This window comes from Canis aureus, chromosome 10 (genome assembly GCF_053574225.1).
Source record: "Canis aureus isolate CA01 chromosome 10, VMU_Caureus_v.1.0, whole genome shotgun sequence".
NCBI lineage: Eukaryota > Metazoa > Chordata > Mammalia > Carnivora > Canidae > Canis > Canis aureus.
This window is the reverse complement of record NC_135620.1, coordinates 69734830-69754787: the sequence shown is the minus strand read 5'-3', so window position 1 is coordinate 69754787 and position 19958 is coordinate 69734830. Positions and strand designations below refer to the sequence as shown.

General features: G+C 52.6%; 1 protein-coding gene across 9 annotated transcripts in view; it reads right to left on the bottom strand.

Moving 5' to 3' along the window:
• The window catches only part of RGS3 (regulator of G protein signaling 3), a 137607-nt gene that overhangs the window by 57704 nt on the left and 59945 nt on the right, over window positions 1-19958 (bottom strand). For 8 of the 9 annotated variants that reach the window (XM_077913013.1, XM_077913011.1, XM_077913018.1 and 5 more), the window contains 4 exons: window positions 17976-18172; window positions 15539-15622; window positions 9700-9811; window positions 3675-3718 (listed from right to left, as the gene is read on the bottom strand). In XM_077913013.1, coding sequence (XP_077769139.1) covers window positions 3675-3718; window positions 9700-9811; window positions 15539-15622; window positions 17976-18172 — 437 coding nt within the window. Of the gene's footprint in view, window positions 1-3674; window positions 3719-9699; window positions 9812-10065; window positions 10538-15538; window positions 15623-17975; window positions 18173-19958 lie in introns of those variants that run through there. The other variant, XM_077913017.1, reaches the window with a different exon arrangement.

Below are 19958 nucleotides of genomic sequence, written 5' to 3'. Positions count from 1 at the left end.
GCACCAAAGACCTAAACCCACGCCTGGCCCCAGGGGCCAGGGGTTGGCTGTCTTAGATGGGCAAACATGTTGGGGAGGCCCTTGCTCCCAAGGCTCCTTTCTAGGAGCTTTGGAGGCTGATCTAGTCAAGAGAGAAAGCTTAGAACCAACTTCCTCCAGGGTAGCTGAATTCCCATCTGTATATATCTGTCAAATCAAGGACCTATTGCCTGCCTGGCTGCCCTGCATATGAACAGTCTCTCTTAATCCCGAGTGATCTAACTCATTGGTTTCAATGCCGTTGCACACCATGCCCTCACATACCAGGACCCAGGGTCGAGGCCATAAGCAGCCTTAAAAGCATCCTCATGTAACTCACTCAGAGAAGGGGCCTCCTGATGGAGAACTGGGCCTGGATTTCTGCATTCAAACACGAGCATCCTCAAATCCAGCCAGAAACCTGGGTGCTCCCGGCCTCTGTAAAACCCGTCTTGGGCAGCCCGGGTGGCTCAGTGGTTTAGTGCCACCTTCGGCCCAGGGCCTGATCCTGGAGACCCGGGATCGAGTCCCATGTCAGGCTCCCTGCATGGAGCCTGCTTCTCCCTCTGCCTGTGTCTCTGCCTCTCTCTCTCTCTCTCTCTCTCTCTCTCTCTCCCCCTGTGTGTGCATGTATCTCTCATGAATGAATAAATAAAATCTTAAAAAAAAACAACCTGTCTTGCCATATCTCCTTGTTCTTGAATTAGTATTATCTTCGTAGGAACTAAAACCCCTCCTGCTACTGTTTGTTCACTTGCCTTGACAAACATCCTCTCATTTAAGTCTAATGACTTTATGACACAGGTAGGAAGGAAAGGCACAGCCTTTCATTTTTCAGATGAGAACACTGAGGCTTGGAGAGGGTAAGTCAGTGGCCCCGGGAGACCTCAGGAAAGGAGATTCAGAGTCTGTCCCCTGCCTCCCCTAGAGCCTGCAGTCTTACCGCGTTTGTGTAACTCTGTATGTACATTACAAGGAACATGAGATATTCCTCTTAGCTTTCTTTTTAAAAGGTCAATAAATCATTGGTGATGTCTCTAATGGAGAATAAATGAATATGAAAAGCTCTCCCCCTGTTATGAAGCTGACAATAACAATAACTACCATTTATGGAGCACTCACCCTGTGCCAGGCTCTGTGCTAAGTGCCTTGACCAGGGTATCTTATTGAATCTCATTTAATCATTACAACAGCCCTGCCAGGTAGGCCCCATCAGCCTTGTTTCAGAGAGGAGTACGTGACTGGCCCAGATCACTCAGTTAGGAAATGGCAGAGCCATGATTCAAGTCTAGGTCTTCCTAACCCCAAAGCACAGACTCTCAAATTAATGGAGCCAGGATCAGATCCCAAGAGAATGGTTCTTGACCGACATGCCGTTTGTCCCAGTGACCTTGGTGTTCCCAAGCCAGTAGGAGGCTGTGTCTGTCCCACAGGTTTGCAGGGGCTGAGGGATACCTGTCCAGGAAAATAGAGACTCCAGGGCCAAGGACTACTTAGGACAATGCCACCCAGCACCTACTGCTAGGAAACAACCAAAGCTGCTGCCCACCCACCCCCTCCCCAGGCAATTGAGGCTTTTGGAATGCAGTGGAAAACCTTTCAAACTCCTGACTCTCTTGCCCCAGTTTCTTTTCTGGGTGCTTCCTGCATGTTAGACAATGAAGATAAACCACTTGCCAGAAGGTCCAGTGACAATGTGAGTTTGGGGTTCCCCATGGGATCCAAAAGCATCATGTCGAACCTATGTGGGGCTACAGAGCAAGCAGGCATCCTATCTTCCCGTTACAGATGTGCCTCTCACAACAGCCTCTTAGGAGAAAAGAGGCTTCTGGCTGCCTGTGAGCTCCAATCTCCAGCCCCTCTGGATCAGAACTCCTGACACTTTAACTGAAATAAAAGGCCCTGAATCAATATCCCTTCATCAATCTTTGGAGAGCTAGGCGGTCACAGTTCCCTGGAAGCCAATAAGCAGAAGTGCTTTTCTCTGGACAAAACAAACCAGCCTGGCAGGAAGCTCTCCTAGCATTAAAGAACCTGGAGCTTCATTTCAGGCCCTGCCAGGGAGAGCTGGAATCCAGAGGGGTGAGGCTGAGGGGCCAGTGCTCTGACTTTTCCCAGCCTCGTTCACAGCTGCTAGGCTGGTGGCTGGGCTCTGTGGAATCGACTACCCATGGGCTCTGAAGCGCCTCTGCCAGCTACTTCCTGTGCCTGGTGGAGATGTGCCGACCAGGGGAAGACATCCAATGCCTTCCTGGGCCTTGGGTCGCCATTCTAGGCAGTCAAGGTCCTCAGTTCAGCTCCGACAATGTCCACTGCCCTTTAAAATGCTCTGCCCTCCCATGAAGCTAACTGGTCAACTCCGCCTTCTCTGCCAGGCATCTGTTCAGCCAAGGGGACTCTCTCGAAGGCCTGAACCCCTTTTCATAGCCAGGAACTAAAAGGATGATTTTTAATCGTAAGCGACATACACACTCCTTCTCCAAAGGGTACCTTCCTCTTGGCCAGCGAGTGTAGACCATGCCCTGCCCACAGCATCTTGTCCCACCAGACAGGCTGGTGTGTCCAGGACTTTTAGATGGAACAGACTTAAGTAGAAGCAGAGGCTGGGAACGGGTCTAACGAATCCTTGCTTAGAATGGATACTGCCCCTGCTCCTATTAGCAGAGACATGAGACTGGGAATAGAAATTTGGCTGAAAATTCAAGAGTTTCTATGGCTCCGTAGCAATCAACGTTTTCATCACCACGGACTTCTGTGATTAAAACCCTGGTCTGATGATATTTTATCTCCCAAAGTATATCAAGCAGTAAGTTGTCTGCCTGCTTTTGTTCAGCAAAGGCATAGCACCGCCCATACGTGCTTCTGAGCAGACTGAGATAACCAGGAATACCAATCACACGGAGTGGGCATCATTCCAGCCCCAAAGCGCAGACACTCAATGTTTCCTTTAGCCTGCATTAGCTGGCCCAGGTAAACGTGCAATTACATCCGTGCCCTTTAAAACGCTGACAAGATTCTGCAGGAGGGGTCATGGGTGGTACTTCCTGGAAAAAGAGGGAGAAGGAGGCAGGCACAAGAACCAGGGCAAATCTCCAGAAGCAAGGCTACCAACCAAGTAAAGAAAATGATGCATAGCTGTCAGGCCACAGCCTCACTCTGACCCCTGCAGGTGCTGGAGACCAGAGGGTCCTAATTGGGGGATCACAATGTCCTTCTGTCCCCTCGGGGCATTTCTTTTCTTTTCTTTTTTTTTTTTTTAAGATTTTCTATATTTATTGGACAGAGCGAGAGAGCACCAGCAGGGGGAACGGCAGAGGGAGAGGGAGAAGCAGGCTCCTCGCTAAGCAGGGAGCCCGATGTGGGGCTCGATCCCAGGACCCTGGGATCACGACTAGCAGATGAAAGATGCTTCACCGACTGAGCCACCCAGGTACCCCCCTTCTAGGCACTTCTGTGCCCACTGCTCTTCCACGCAGAGGTGAGAGACACTGAGGTAGGGACTCCTGACCCCATTCTAGGGCAGGAAACCCCCCAGGACCACGGTATGAGATGACATGGAGCCTGGCACTGGAACCCAGGACTAGACGCAGACCAATGTCTTCCCACTAGCACCAGGCCACAGAGCTCTCTCTTCAGATCCAGAGGCAAGGACTCACCTCTGCTAGGTACAGCACACAGAATTTCAGGTCTTCTGAAGAACCTTGGAGGAAAGAAAATATAAGACTTGCGTTAGAGTCGGCAACACAGTCTAAGCAGCTATAGTACTGCCAGCTGCCTCGCCCAGAAGCCCGTGTGCAGTACCTTCCAGAAAAAGAGGAAGAAGGAAGCAGGCACAGGGGACAGGGAAATCTCTGGAGGGAAACCCACTTAGGAACTAAGCAGATGGAGGCACAGCAGTAAGGGCTTTACCCACAGGTCTGCATCACCCCAGGGATGCTGCAGTCCCACTCCCTTGACAGGTAGCCAGGAACATCTCTGGGCACAGGTCCAGGGAGCTGTCACCTGCCTCAGAAGGCTTCGGTCTTTCCATGCTCCCTGCCATGAGGGACACGGAGGGACACAGAGGCAGCACACATTTGGGTTTTCCTTGAAATGCTCCCAAGGGTTCAACAAGGGGCCACTTAACTTGCTGGATGGACCTAGGAATGTGTGGGCTGTGCAGCGAGATCCCCAGTCGTGGGCTGGATGTCGCCTGCAGATGGCCTCCCAGCCTGGGCCCAGCCCCTCAGTGTGTTTTCCTAGAGCCCCGATTTCCAATCCCAAACTGCCCACCCTCCACTTCTCCACCTGGGAGGCAGCTGGGAGGGGCCGTCGGGCTCCCCGCACCTCCAGCAGAGGGGCTAAGGCAGAGAACCTACAGACGACCCATTTGGTCCCAGCACTTCAGAAACACAAAGACCAAGAGGTGATCCCTGGCTGCTGGGGAAGGCTCCTTGGAGGAGGATCCTCTTGAACTTCAATGCAAGATGGGAAGAAGGACACTCCGGGAGGTGGGAACAGCATTGGCAAAGGCACAGACGTGCAGAAGCACAAGCTGTGGTTCAAGGGATAGCAAGTGTGAGGAAGAAGCCCTGCCCCTTCCCTGACCATTGTGGGCTGCTCCTCGGAACCTGGCATCACTCCCCACCGGGGCATTCTTCGGGGCACAGACCAGGGATGGTTAGCAATTTCCTGAATTTCAAGCAATTGACTTCACTGGGCAGGTAGTCATTATTGAGAGAAACAACCATACCACACGTATAACAACACACACTTACAGGGCCATGTGCCGACCGCTGTGCCACCTGCTGTCCGTGCAGAAGCTCGACCCTTGCAACAACCCCCAGGACGCAGGGGCCACTAGCATCCATGATTCGTGTGGGGAAAACTGAGGCTCAACACACATTTGAATCGAAGAAATTGTCCGATAAACCAAAATGGGTTGCAAAGCAAAGCTAACCAGGTAACAGAGATAGTGGGGCAAGCCAACTCCTAAGAAAAGCAGTGAGTGAAGGCCCTCGTGTGGGTGAAGACCAGGCTCCCCTGCAGCAAGCATACGGGCAGTTCCCTAGGGCCAGGGGTGCCAGCAAGAGCCAGAGAAAAATAGTCCAATAGTCCAATGGGGGGGAGGGGGGTGGCGGGGGTGGCAGGGGAGTTCACTCTGGACTCAGAAGAAATCCTTCTACTTCTCCTCACCTAAAGGAGGGTCGGGACGGGGAGGGCCCCCCTAGGAAGCTCATCATGTTTAAGAAACCTCTCATTTGGAAACTTCCACCAACTATTTGCCTTGCTGAGGGTGGAGACAAGGGGAGGTGGTTTCTTTTGTTTAAGAAAACATTATGGATGCCTCCTTGGCTTTCCAGAAGCAGATCTTAGTGCCAAGGGAGAAACAAAAAGATCTATGTAAGAAAATAACAGAAATGTGGGTTTTAGAAGCTGGCAGTGAGAGAAAAGAAGGCTCCAGATGGGAGGGGAAAGCCAAGGAGATGGGAGCCTCGGGGAGACAGGAGGCCGAGAGGTTGGGGGAGGCTCAGCCTACGACATATTCCCAATGGCAGGGGGTGGTTGACGGCTGCTTGACAACTTCCTGGGCTGTGACACCCCCTGCCACCACCCTCCTACATTACCCCAAACCTTCCCTGAAGTCTGTTCCACATCACAGCCTTGTGCTGGCAGCGCTTTGAGAGAAGGATGGAATGGGGGCAGCGCTCAGCATGGCTCAGAGCCTCAACAAGGGACAGCAAGCCCCCGGAACCCAGGGTGCCAGGAAGGAGGCGTAGCCGCGGAAAAGTGGTGGCTGACCCAGGAGAGCCACCTCACCCCGTCAGAAACCCTTCTGGGACATTAGACCGGGCCCTGGGCTTTCCAGAGTGTGGAGAAGTACAAAGAAAAGAGACCTGGAGGCAGCACACATTTGGGTTTTCCATCCAACACTCCAGCTACCTTCATCATTTTGAAATTCCACTGCAAGTCACTGGCTCCTGGGTGAACCCTGCTTCCCACCAAGGACTGTGGGCCGTGCAGAGAGAGGTCCAGAGGCCCAGAGATGGCTTCCTCACTCGAGTCTGATCCCTCTGTCATGTTCCCAGAGCCCTCTCAAGCCTGGTCTGAGATCCCAAACTCAGCCATTCGCCAAGCACTCCCTATGCTTGCGTGACAAAGCCAAGAGGGGTGTTGTTTCCATTTTCCAGTTGCAGAAACTGAGACCCAGGGAGAGAAAACAATTTGTATAGGCATGCAGTAAGTGACGGGTGGAGCTGAGATTCGAACCCAGGCCGGCTGCCTCTGAAGCCCGAGTTCCAACCAGTGCGTCACATTTCTGCTCCCCCTGCCCCGCACCCCTTTACTTCTCTGCATCCCACCAGACTCTGCACTCCTACTCCAGAGGTGGGAATGTGTCTCTCCCCCTGCCATGGCCTTGGAGGCAGCTGGCACTGAGGTGAGGTTGGAGGATGTGCTCAGCAAATGTCAGCTGACTAAATTTAACTCCAAGCGTTCCAGCAGCTGGAACCCTAAGCAGCTGAGTTACCGAGACTGGGTACCTGGCTCCCTCGTGGTGGATGGAGAGCCCAAGAATCAGCTGGACATTTCCAGGCCATCCTAAGAGAACAGAGCAGGCCAGGAAGACACACTGTGGGCGGGATGCTGGCCCCTGGGAGAGAGAAATATAAAGACCAGCAAAGCCAGTGGGTGGCAGAGACAGGAAGAGGCCACAATGGGCCCTGGATGACCAGAGATGTCCCAATTGTTAGCACCAACTCTCCGCCTGTTCCCATTATGCTGCCATTCAGACCTGCTGTAGTTTGGGGATGCTAGGGAGGAGGGCAGGCGAAGTTTACGTGGCCACCACCAGCTGGGAGCCCTGGAGAAGTGTGCCCCAGCCCCTGAGCTGCACAGCACTTCTAGTCTCCTAGTCGCTCATGCATTCATTCAGCCAACAGACATTCACTGGGCACTCACAATGCTCTGTGCCTCGTGCTAGGCCCTGGGAGGATGCTTGGCCAGCAGAGCTAAGCTCCATTCGGGCAAGTCACACACGGCAGTCATTGCTCCCTGGGTGGCATAGGGTCCCCCCTGCTAGGAAAAGCCCTTGTCAGCCCCAGCCCGTAGGAAAGGCAGGGTGTGCTCCTTATTACCATCCTCTTTGCCCCAAACTGAACTTTCTATGCATGTTGACACACCTGGGAGGCATGAGCAACATTAATCAGAGGCCATTCTGTTAATAGAAGCTCCAGCCGAGGCCCCAGATGGATCTCTTAAAAGCCTCACCCAGGCCCTCGCTGCTGCAGTGGGAGATGGGCTGGAGGCCAGGTGCCAGGACTCAGGACCCTGGGTCCCACAGCCCCAACTCCAACTGCAGGAGAAGGGGACACTGGATTTCTGTGAGCCCTGGGAACCACAAGCCTGTCTCAGGGGAGTGGAGGCAGGGGGAGGAGGGAGGGGCTCCACCAACGTCTGGAGGAAAATCTAAGAGATGAGACATGCACCTGTGTGCTCAGTGTCACCGAGCCTTGTCCCTGGAGAGCCATGTTCACTGTTTGCTGGAGAAGGGGCTGGAGAAGGGCAAGACAACACGTCTACACCAAACCACCTGCACCAAACCGTCACAGCAAGTCCAGAATACGTGAACACTCACACACACACACCTCGACACCCATGCCAAGCCAGCAGGCTCTGCTGGCCGTGGTCCTCTCTCCTGAGGGGTGCCAGCCTTGGCCACCCTCAGCCTACTATCTATCTGCAGGGAGAGGATGTGGGCTCTAGCTCAAGGAAGCCATGTCTGCACAAGGCTATTGCTCACAAGAGCTCAGCATCTGGAAGGTCTCTCTGCAACACCTGAGGCCCCACACCACCCACTCGGACCAGCCACCACCCAGTGGAAGACGGAGCTCACCCAGACTCTAACTTCAAGGCTTGGGTCTGAGGGCTCCAGGAGGGGAAGAGCCAACCAATCCCCAGCCGAGCACCCCCAGCCCACCCCAAGGGGTGGAGGCAGGATGTTTGGGCACCATCTACCATCTCACAGCAACCTCCTGTCAGGGCACGTCAGGGCTGGGAAAGACCATCAAGGATGGATCCAACCCATCCTTCACAGTCTGAGACACCAGAGTCCAGAAAAGGGAGCCGGCCAGCTGAAGTCACAGAGCACGTTAGCAGCGAAGCAGAGCCCAGACCCCAAACTCCCAGCTCTGACCCTCTGCTCTTCCACGGCCTCTTCTCTCCCACTCCAGTCCCATCACAAAGCATGGCCAGTTTGAGCCTCTCTTCTTTCCCCTCCCCTCTTCTAGCAGGAGGCTGAGCAGATGAGCATCCTGGGCTCATGGCCCCAGACCTGGGTGAGGAGCATGATGAGCACAACTGAGTAAAGGTCTGGGTCTTATAATCAGCCTGTGCATCTTATCGGGCTCCCCATCCCTGACTGGGTCCTGAATGTCTGAGGCGGGGTATGCGTGCAGGGGGGTGGCAGGGCTGGGAGAAGGGGGTGGAGGGGTGAGCAGGGGAAGCTGGGTCTGAGGGAAACAGGGCGGGGCAGGGAAGCCCTGGGCAGAGTCTGCCGGAGCTCTCACCTGCTCCCCCCCCCCCCCCCCCCCCGCCCCCGCAGGCCCTGGGGAGCCAGGGTGGGAGCTGCTGCAGCGGAGCTTACTCAGAAGGCTGCCTGCGGCCACCCTGCAGGAGGGGCTGGCCCAGAGACAGGTGACCTGCTTCTCCCCACTCAGGGGCGGCCCTGCTCAGTGGGCAGGAGAAAGCTCAAGGCAGAGAAGGAGAAGTTGTAAGTGACTTCCTGTGGGGCGGCCCGAGGGGAGGTTCTCACACTCCCTGGGTTCCTGAGGAGGAGGAGGAACCGTGCACAGGAACACAGGACGGCTCTGCAAACATGCAGGAAGTTCTCCTGGAGCAAAACCCGTCAAAACAGAATTCTTTCGCAGGGTAATATTTTCCTCTCTGCCCCTGTCGCCCGTGCTCAAACAGGTCTGTTGTTGTTTTCATAATCTGGGAGAGGAAATCAAGCCCCTTTCAGCAGGGACTTTAGGCGCCAAACCAAACCGCTCAACAGATACTCCCAGCTGGCTTCCCGTTCCCGAGTGGAGGAGGCCCGATGGAAAGTTTGCAGGGGACCTTGGCTCCACGGTCCCCCGGGACCCCTGCTCCCCGGGCCCCAGCCTGGGCCATGTGGCTGGGTGCAGAAGGAGCAGTGCTCTCCTGTCCGGGATGTGCGTGGCGAGTGGGGCAGCAGGCAGCGAGCACCGGGCACCTGGTGTGGGCCGGGCCCCTGCATATGACCTTACTAAATCTGCACAACAACCTACCGGCAGCCCCACTTACACGTGAGCCCCCAGGCTCAAAGAGGTTGGAGTAGAACGTGCCCAAGATCACAGGCAGTGAGCGGCAGGGCCGAGATCTAAGCACAGGTCTGTGTGAGCCCAAAGCTCTTCCCACTCCACGGCCTCCCTGAAACGTGTCTGGACCAGAAACCTCCCAGCAGAGCTCAGGGCGTACGGCCTAGGATGAAACGCCAGTGTCGCGGAGCCTAGCGGCCCAGGGGCAGGACTGGCCCCAACCCCACGTGCTCAGATGCCCCACTGATGGCTGGCAGCCCGCCTGGCAGCCGGGTCAAATCCAAACTGTGCATCTGTACCGCCCAGAGTAGCGGGACTCAGGGCAAGCAGGAGGGAGTCCAGAGCACCTGGGGCATGCACTTACCTTCCTGCAGCTTCACGCTCTGGAGGTAGAGGGGGTTCCTCAGGACGTTGCAGCGTCCCGGCTCATCTTCCTTGGTGAAGAGCAGCAGGTCCGAGTAGGCAAACAGCGTCACCTGCATCCCAAGAGAGCAAACAGAACCGGCTGCTCTGCTGCCCCAGAGCCCGGGAGCCACGGTCTCCCTGGGAGGCCCGGGTAAGGAGTCTTGGTCATCTCGGGCAGAACTAGGATCAGACTCTCAGTGTGGCCTTGGCCAAGGACAGAGATGTGATCTACAATCAGGATTTCCCTTTGGTCTAGAGTTTTCTACACCTCTAACTCTTTATCATGGGGAGGGGGTAGGGAAATAGGATAAAACACGACCCTCACCTTCCACGGCAGGTGACCCCTGCAGTCCTCTCCACCTCCACAGCCCAACCCCCGCCAGGCCATCTTTCTGACTACAGGCCCCTGGAATCTTCAGCCCAGAGCTGCTGGCTTGGCGCCACTCGGGAGCTGCGGGATGTTGGCACAATTGCTTGTATTCTCCTCTAAATGTCTGGCTAAAAGAGCGCTGCACTTGGAGTCAGAAGTCACAAGGCTCTCCACTAAGGAGCCATGAAAACCTGGTTAGGGTCCCCAGAGCTGATGCTTCAGTTTTCTCATCTGTACAGACAGGGGAGTGTCCCTGCCCAGGTCCCTCACAGGCTTCTTTCACGAGCCCTGTGTAGACTGAATTGAAGCATCATGCAGTGTGAGGTCTTATGATCACATTCTTCGAGGATGATTTTAACTACATTAACACATAATCAGTTCAAGAGAAAGCCAGCTACTTACGCTCTAATACAGACATGTATGTGACTTTTATCTCTTTTATGCGCTAGCTGTTCCAAAAATAAAAGGAGAAAGCTATTTTTAGACATTATAGGTAAACCAACAGGCATGCTCAGCATAGTTTCGTGCTAAAAAAAAACTACTTGATCCCCTAATGCCACTAAAGATTACACTGTTCTTTGCTTTGTAAGCCTTGCAGCAGCTCTTAGTTAAAAGCAATAAAATCCAATTTTAGATTCTCCAAAGAAAACAAAATGTTATTAATTATGTGAACTTCCCTTTGAGGTATCAAAACCTTGACACCTTATCTCTTCTGAGGTAGGAGGAGTTACCCAGAAGGCTTGGCGTGCACCCTCAAAGGCCACAGCGAGTATGCTCAGGGTGATTGCTGAAGTTTAAGAAAGTCAACATGTTGACATTTAGCTATCAGACTGTTAAAGATGACGGAATAACTACCTCTGATGCTCTAGCCTACAGAAATACCTACAAGGATATATTAATATGAGACTATAAGGATGTTCTCAACGGTATCTTCATAATAAAAAAAAGAACACAGATACCCAACAAGAGAGGATGGATAAAATAAATTATTCTAGGGGCACCTGGGTGGCTCAGGGGTCGAGCATCTGCTTTTGGCTCAGGTCGTGATCCCAGGGTCCTGAGATCGAGTCCCACATTGGGTTCCCTGCAGGGAGCCTGCTTCTCCCTCTGCCTATGTCTCTGCCTCTCTCTCTGTGTGTCTCTCATGAATAAATAAGTAAAACTCTTTAAAAAATAAATCTGCCTTCATATGGGAGAATTTTATGCAACTATCAAAAGAATAAAGTAAGGCTATGTGGACAGAAATGCAGGTAGAAATCTGTCCACATGGTGCCCACATTGCCCTAAAAAGCCAAGTAGCTCAATGTGCAAAAATGCCTAGATTTTAATCCAATTTTGTAACATAAAATTGTAGATTTATACATTTTTTAAATGTCTAAGATATCACACTCTTCCCTTTGGGAGCAGAATTTCACTTTATACATTTCTGTTTAATTTGCATTGTATGACAAGAGAGCCTATTACTTTCGTGATTTAAAAATACATAAATATTTTTCAAAGGACCACTTGGCTCCTTGAGCACAGCACAAGCACAGAGGTTTGGAGGAATCTGGGCCATAGGGGCAATGGGGGTGTCCCTGAGCAGGAGGCTCTCCTGGGCTCTAGCTTCTCCAATGGGCACCCAACACGAGAGCTCTGGAAATGTGGGCTGGGAGAGATTCTGGTATGACTCTCCAGACTTCTCCCAAACCACAGTCCTGACCCAACACAGCCCAAAAGAAGGCCCATCTGTTAAGTTCTTTCTTTCTGCTCAGTGGATTCTTACTTGTAAATAGCATCACTGCCTTCCTTCAAAGATGGGGACCATGCAGCTCAGAGAGCTGAAGTGACCTGTCCAAGGCCACACAGCCATGGACCATTGCCCAGATCTGTCTGACTCCAAAGCTCTTATAACATGGAGAGGTATCCATATGCCTACATCCATCCTCCCCCTGAATGCGAAAGGAGCCAAGCACGGACCAAAAGAGAAAAGCAAAGGAGACCAAAAATGAAGTTAAAGAAGGGGGAAAAAATGATCTAGGACCTGAGGGGTTGATTCTCTGAGCAAACTTGCAGGTTTTCCCACTAAAAAGAAATCTGGCAGTCATACCTCCGGACCCGTAGGGAAGCTGGCAGGGGAAGGGTCCGAGGGGGGGCAGTCTGTCAGGAATCTAAAATGTTACAAAAAAAAAAAAAAAAAAAAAGGTCCCAGGCTCTAAGAGAGCTAGGTGGATGGCAACTTGGGAAGAACCATGGGCAAGGTGAGAGGAGCTCCAGGCCACTACTCTGGCCCCAATTCCCAGTGCTGAGAATGTGGTCTAGACAGGAAGTGATTAAGGCATGAATGAAGAATTTCCCCAAAGGTCGGGTCAGGGAAAGGACAGAGCTGGCACACAGCTGGACGCAGGGCAGAGGGGCAGGGGGATCCCTCTCCTGTGCCACCAGCACCCTGCCGGACTTCCTCCAGAAGGAGCCGTAGCGGCCCACAGTGGAGTGATGCCATCTCCACCGCCCAATTACCTGTTGCCTTCCACAACAGGCCATGGGGCCGCCGGGTGCCTTCCCCACATTTGCTCCAAGGACACATCTGCTTTCCCAAAGGGTCAAAGGTTGAGAGATCGCTTGGTTAGGAAATCCTTGCAACTTGGAGGTTCACTTCTCCCAAGGAGCCCTAAGCAAGCTCTCCCCAGAGATCTTGCCTAAAGGCAGAGTTTGCAGAAAAGACCTTGGTGCCTTGGTTAATGGTAAACTCAGTGAGTCAGTGCATGAAGTGAGGGTGTGTCTGTCTTGGGCCTCATAATTCCCCTGTGACCCTGAGCACAGGGCCTGGTAGATGCTCAACAGCTATTGTTTGAACGTGTAAGCGAGGCTACGCCATAGTGCTGATTTGATCTCAGGGCACGTTACTCAAGCGTGTGACTTCTGGGAGGGCGCATGATGTGGGACAGCCCAATGTGAGACTCATCAGCTCCCAGACGTTAGCGACCTGGAGCATGCTCGGAGAAGAGACGGGAAGACGAACAAGCGGGAACATTCCAGGAAGAAAGATTTCTGTTATGGGTAAAAGGGAACTTTCTACAATTTAGCATTCTCCCGTAACAAAACCTGTGTGTGCCTGGAGGGGCTGCCTCTCCCGATCCAAAGCCATCTGGAAAACCATCAGCTGGAAAGTTACAGAGAAGCAGTCAGAATGGATGACTTCTGAGGGCCCAACCAACGCTGCAATTCTACAAACTTATCCAAGCCCCTCTTGAATTGGTTTGTATTTTTGACCTAAAGGTACCAAGATCCATGTATTGGCAGCCTAGCATGTTTCATGAAAAAGAAAGATATTTATTTGTCTTCAAGTCATTTCTTTCAGTCTTCAAAAGGGATCTCTTAGTTCTAAGACTCTAAAGATCCACTAGACAAAGCTTTTTTGGACAGACTGTAAACATAATCAGGCTATGGCTCCAGCCTGTGCTTGTCAGTCTGTTTTTCAACAAACATGCCAGAGGCAGCATGGGATCGTGAAAGCACTGCTGAGCCAGAGATCCAACTGCTAATCCTGGCTCTATCCGTAATGCGCCTTGAGACCCCTGGGTTCCAGTTGATCTCACTGGGAGCCTCACCTTCTTCATCTGTAAAGTGGGGACAACTGGCCTCTCTCTCAAGGATGCTGCAGGAGCTAATTTAAGGTCTACTATGTTAAATGCATGTGCAGTGAGAAGTGTTTGAGCGCCCAGTGGTGAGAAGACAAACAAAAGAGCAGATTTAGACATAGGTATGTGTTTTAGGATGGCTGTCATTTCTGCCTTCATCTGAGTCTTGTGAATTTGTAGCCACACCTCACTTTCTGACACTTGGCCACCTGACTTAGCTCCACCACACACTTACTCATCAAGCACAGCTCCAAGCGATTTCTTGTTCCTAAAACTCAAATTTACTGGTGAAGTTTTACTCTCTCAGAGGTAACTCAGAAGATATGCCAAGGTTCTTAAGAAAGCTCCTCAAGAGGAAGTCCAGAAGTGTAGTGAGCTTGGCACCTGGGGGGCTCAGTCAGTTAAGGATCTGCCTTCAGCTCTGGTCATGATCTCAGGGTCCTGGGATCGAGCCACACGTCAGGCTCCCTGCTCAGCGGAGAGTCTGCTTCTCCCTCTCCCTCTGCCCCTACTCCTGCTCTCTTGCTTGCTTGCTTGCTTGCTTGCTCTCTCTCTGTCTCAAATAAATAAATATTTTTTAAAAGAAGAAGGGCAGCCCGGGTGGCTCAGAGGTTTAGCGCCACCTTCAGCCCAGGGCGTGATCCTGGAGACCCGGGATCGAGTCCCACATCGGGCTCCCTGCATGGAGCCTGCTTCTCCCTCTGCCTGTGTCTCTGCCTCTCTCTTTCTCTGTGTCTCATGAATAAATAAATAAAATATTTTTTAAAATAAAAAATAAAATAAAAAGAAGTGTAGTGAGCAATGCCAGTGGGGTAGAAGTAAGCAGGGAGTTCCCTAGAAAAAGAAAATGCTCATTTGGAATAAACAAGTTCTGGTTCCCTAGCTGAGAAAAAACAAAATCAGCCTCCTACTTAGCCACAATTACACATAATGTCCCAGAATGCTGAGGCTGAACGGGCCCTTAGAGATCAGCTAACCTCAGCTGCCTCAAATACACACACCACCAGTGTTCAGAGGAGAACACTAAGGAAAGGACAGGGAAGTCAGGAGTGAGCCAGCCGCAGAGCAGGAGCTGGCTATAAGCTTCTAGCCTCCAGGCTTCCTGAACATTCCACTACCCCAAGCTGCTGCTCAGCTCCGCTGAGCCCCATTGCCGGCCCAATCAGCAGCAAGCCCTGCAGAGGGTCCAGTCAGATCCCAGGGCTCCAACTTCAGCGCCAAGTAGATTTCACTGGCCTGAGATGGCTCTGGGGACTGTGTGGGTGAGGGAAACTCCCCCAGGTAGAGATAAGAGATAAGAAACTCCCGGGCAGAACTGTGTGATCTCCACACCCAGGCCTCCATCGGCAGAGCTAGAGCCCAGAAGAAATCACAGATGTATCCTTCAGAAGAGGAGCTGGGATTTGGGGTAATACAGACCCAGAAAACCTGAGCAACTGATGCTCCTTCAAAAATTCTCTTTGGCTAATAGCTCCAATCTTCTCACCTACAAAGCCATTCATCACAGCCGGGGTGAAGGAAGTTGAGATAGACAATGGGAGGTCTTCAGGGGCTGGGAAAGCTTTCTAACCATCAAAGATGGACTACACAGCTTTGATAGGTAGTGAGTTCCCCATCATTGGAAAGGTACAAGAGCAAGCTAGGCAGCCATTTGATAAGGAGGGGGATGGGAAAGGGGACGGGGTGGAAGCTTTCAGGATTTTCCTGCCCTGAGACTGTACAATTCTAAGACCATCAGGAAGAGAAAAGTTAGGGGCCTGGAGGATGCTGGTGAAACCCTACCTGGGAAGCACACGTGTCAGCCTTACCTCCACAGCCTTGTTCCTCCCCTCGTACAGCAGCAGCTCCTCAGACAACAGGAGTGTCCGGGCAGGGTTACAGAGATCTAAAGGCTGAAAACAATGTGGGCAATTCAGAGAAGCCCAATGGAGACAGGGTGGGTGGAGGGGGAGGCAGCTTGCCAGAGCCAGCCACAGAGAACCCTGTCGGCTGCCGACCGAGAGAAGGCTCCAGGCTCCCCCCACCCCGTGAGCCCACACGCCCCCTCACACACAGGTGGAAACAGAAAGACAGATACTCTTGTCCTGGGCGGAACTGTTGCCACCACCTTCCCCACCAAGCTCCACTGTAAAAGCCATGCTCTGGCAGGAAGTCCAACCACATGTTTAGGTGCTCACCATTCTCCCCCGAGCTCCCCGACTAGATGGGCTCTGGGGGGCCCTCTCCGCCCTCCCTCCATCTGACCCATGCAGGCCTCATGGAAAAGTCCCTCCTGCCAGGCCCAGGCTCTCAGAGATACCCTGAGAGCCTCATGCCAGATTTGGTCACTTAAGTCCCTTCAGAGCCAGCCCAGTCCCCACTCTACATTCATAACACCCTTGAGTAGAGGGCCTCCTGCTCAGCCATCAGTCCCCAGGGACCAGTTCTCACCCACACTCCTCAGCCACCCCATCATCCTGCCCCTTTCCCACTCAGGAACCCCTGCCACCTGCCCAGCCCAGAGAAAACTCCCTAAACTCTGGATTACCCAGCAGGACTAATCCTTGGTGAATATGTATTTATAACATGGCTTCAGGCACCCAACACCAAGCAAGGTGCTGGAAGAAAGATAATGCAGCAGATGTCAACTGCACACAACCACCTGGATGGATCTCACAAAGACTGTGAGGCAAAAGAAGCAAGGTCCCAGAAGAGGCCAAACAAAATATGTTATCCAGGAAAGCACAGAGAGATGGTAAAAATAAAGGAAAGCAAGGAAATGACTCTTAAGGAGTCGGGCTCATGGGTAGGCCTGGCAGGGAGGAGGGTATGAGGATCTGGAGGAAACATACGGCCTTTGGAAAGGCAGCAATGGCCTACGGCTTTATCTTAGGGGACACCTGCTTCATGATTATTCATTAAACTGCACACTTGTTATGCCATTTTTGGTTTAAAAACTTTACAATTTAAAAGTTGCTATAACTCTCTGAAAACAAATTGTCATTTTTTGTAAAGATTTTAAAAGGAAAGGGGAAAATAATCCCAGTGGATGTACAGACCTCTGTGGTCTTGTCCTGAGAAAGAGAAGAGACCAAAAGAAAGGCAGGAGCCATCTGGGGAGAGGTGTGTCACCTGCCAGAGGTGCATGGAGAAGGAAGGCATGGTCAGAAATGAAGCCCCTGACTGTGTCACCTCTATGCTGCTGATGAGAGGACCAACGAACACAGTCTTTCTGGAAAGCCATTTGTAAATATATACAAAGAGCCTTTGACGTGTTTCTGGCCCATGACCCCGTCATTTCACTTCCAGGGCTCTCTTCCAAGGAAAATAATCAGAGGGGGCAATTCATGCGCAAGGATTTTCATCACAGAGTTGTTTGCAATAGCTAAGGAGGAGATAGAAGTATATCTGAACAGAGAGCTGGTTAAATAAATACATGTCCGTAAACTAGAGTAGTATGCAAGCACTGTAAAACAAAGGCTTGGAGAGTATTTAGTGACGTAGAAAATGTTCATGCTGCAACTTTCATTTAAAAAAGGCAAAATGATGGGGGTGCCTGGGTGGCCAGTCGGTGAAGCATCTGCCTTTGGCTCAGGTCATTATCCCGGGGTCCTGGGATGGAGCCCCGCATCAAGGCTCCTTGCTCAACAAAAGGCAAAGGGATAGAAAATGTACAATAAAAGTTGTTCGGTTTTCTTTCTGGAATGTGTACACACACGCAGAAAAGACACCCGAATGTTCATGCTGATTCTGTCTGGGTGGTGGAAGACATAAAGGGAGGAAGGGATGGAAGAAGCAGAGGGAGCAGGAGGAGAGGGAGATGGGAGATGAATCTCAGGCCACCAGCTCATACTGGCCAGACACGTTTGCTAAGACCAAGGAGGCCAGACGCCAGAGCTCAAGGCTCACTTCCAAACAGCAAAGCACCTGATGAGCCAGAAAAGCAGAAGCCTCAGCAAGCCAGCCCCGCGGCAATGCCAACAAGTAGCTGTAGTGTGCCTGCATGTCCCCAGAGAAAGGGAAAATTGGGAAAGGGGGCAGGGACAAGAGGCTTTCGTTGCTCAGCTTCCCGGCCCCCACTCTCCTGTTCCTCCTCCTGGAGACCTCTGCTCCCTCAGTATAACCCCCAGAATCCTGAGCACCTGAAGCCATTTCTTTCCCCAGAGGGATCCTTTCTGGAACAAGGCACCATCCCTGATGCTGGGGTGAAGGATCCTCCTCTTTCTCATCTCCCAAGGGAGCGCCTGGGGCCAGCCACTAGCTTACCTGAACAAAGACTGGAAACACGAGGACTTTGGGGGCCAGGGTGACGTAGGTGCCATAGCTTGAGTGTGGGGCATGCGGCCTCATGACCGGGCAGTTCTGGTAGTTCCCGTGGCCCTTCATGGTCTGCACTGTTTTCATCAGCCGGGACTTCTTCCCCAGGCCCGTGTAGGACTTCCCTTTACTGGGACTACCTGATTCTGCGGAACAGAAATGGGGGGACCATGAGGCATGTCCAGGCAAAGGCATCCCCTCTGCAGAAACAGGGAACACAGACTGGGCCAGCCAGTCACCACTTCCTGAGTATATGCTACCTGCCGGGCCCTGTGCAAGGTACTGAAAACACAGGGAGGCCCCTGAAGGGTCTTGAGCCTCAGGGATTCCCTCGCACTCTTCTCATGGGAGCTGGTGACACATAAATAAGCAGCTCCGGGGCTCAGAGGGAGGCAGCAATCCCCATCTAGTGTCCAAAGCTCGAATCAGACCCACCTATCATTTTGGCCTCGTGCTTTACAAAATCAGGAAATCTCTCATATTTGAGAAATCAGAAGATCTGACCTCCCAGGGCCCACAGTCCCACACAGAACAATGGGTCAGTTGGGCCGCCCTGGGTGTCAGTCACGCCCTCTCTCCGCCTCCCCGTCTCTCCCAGCCCTGCGGCTCCCTCTATGCGCCCAGTGCAGTTCACATTGTTTCATCGCCTCCCAGTCCCATGGACAAAGGGACAGAAGGTCCAGTGGGCTTTGCTAGGCTGTATCGGAGCCTTCCCTCTGTGAACCATGGGAGCTGGGGCAGCCTGGCTTGCCTACGTCAGTCTAAAATAAGGAGTGGCACCTGCTGGCCCAGTTCTTGAGGAAAGAACACCAGCTCTGAGGCCCTGTGGTTGTGCCCAAATCCTACTCCTCTACTTACTAGCTTGGTGGGTAGGTCAAGGGCAGAGCAAGCATTAGGGCTCAGCATATACCTGGGCCCCCTCCTGTATGGGCAACTGACCTGGATGTCTGGCCCATGTCCGAGGACCTAGGAGTCCTTTCGCACCCAACCCCAGTTCTGGCAGCCAAGGGGTGAAAAGGTGGTCTGAGCTAAGTCTCGGGGAAGCTCCCCGCCAACGCAAGGTCCGCAGCCTCAAAGGAAAGACTCAGCTCAGAAGATCTCACATTTACTTCCTCCGCCCACCACATGCCCCTTCTCACTAATCAGGGTGAGAAAAACAAGTCAGATCCCCATGACAAGTGACCACTGATCACAGCCACATCTTGGGGCAGGACTCAAACCATAATAACTTAAACCACTTCCTGCCTCTTCAAGGAGGCAAGAGAGTAGAAAGAGTGTGCGCCCAGGCTGGGGAGGGCGCGGGGACTGAGGGTGGGATGGGGGGCTCTCACAACAGGCCTGAAGGGAAACAGCTTAGTGATCGGTATAGGAGTGGAGCGCACGAGGGATTAGCACAAACCCAAGCTGACAGACAGTGCATCCACCAGGGCTGGTGTTAGGACAGGCCTGCCAGGCCCCAAACCATACTGTGAATGAGATATCACAGGGTCTACCTGAAACTAGACAGTCTAACAGAACATGACCAAGCCTAGACCAGAGAAGGCAAAACCACACGGGACTGACAAGTGGGGGACCGAGGCAAAACAGACCAAAATTAGAGGGTACCACTTGCAGAGGCCAAAACCTGGGCCCTGTGCGTCCCGTCTCAGGCTTGGAAAAGAATCTGTCTCTTCCCTTCCTTAGCCCAGCTGCACAGGGCTGTCACAGCATCTTCGCCTTGGGCCTACAGAGCCAGAAGTAAGCCGGGTGCCACACCTGTGCCTTTGGGTGGGGAAGGTGTGCTGAGCCCCGCTGTATAGACCAGGCAACTGAGTGAGGCCTAGAGTAGCTGGGAGACCTGCCCAAGGACACTTGACCAGTATAGGGTATAAAGCAACATCAACCCAACCTATCCAGCAGTCATGCCTGAGAGCCCCATCTCTACACACCCCT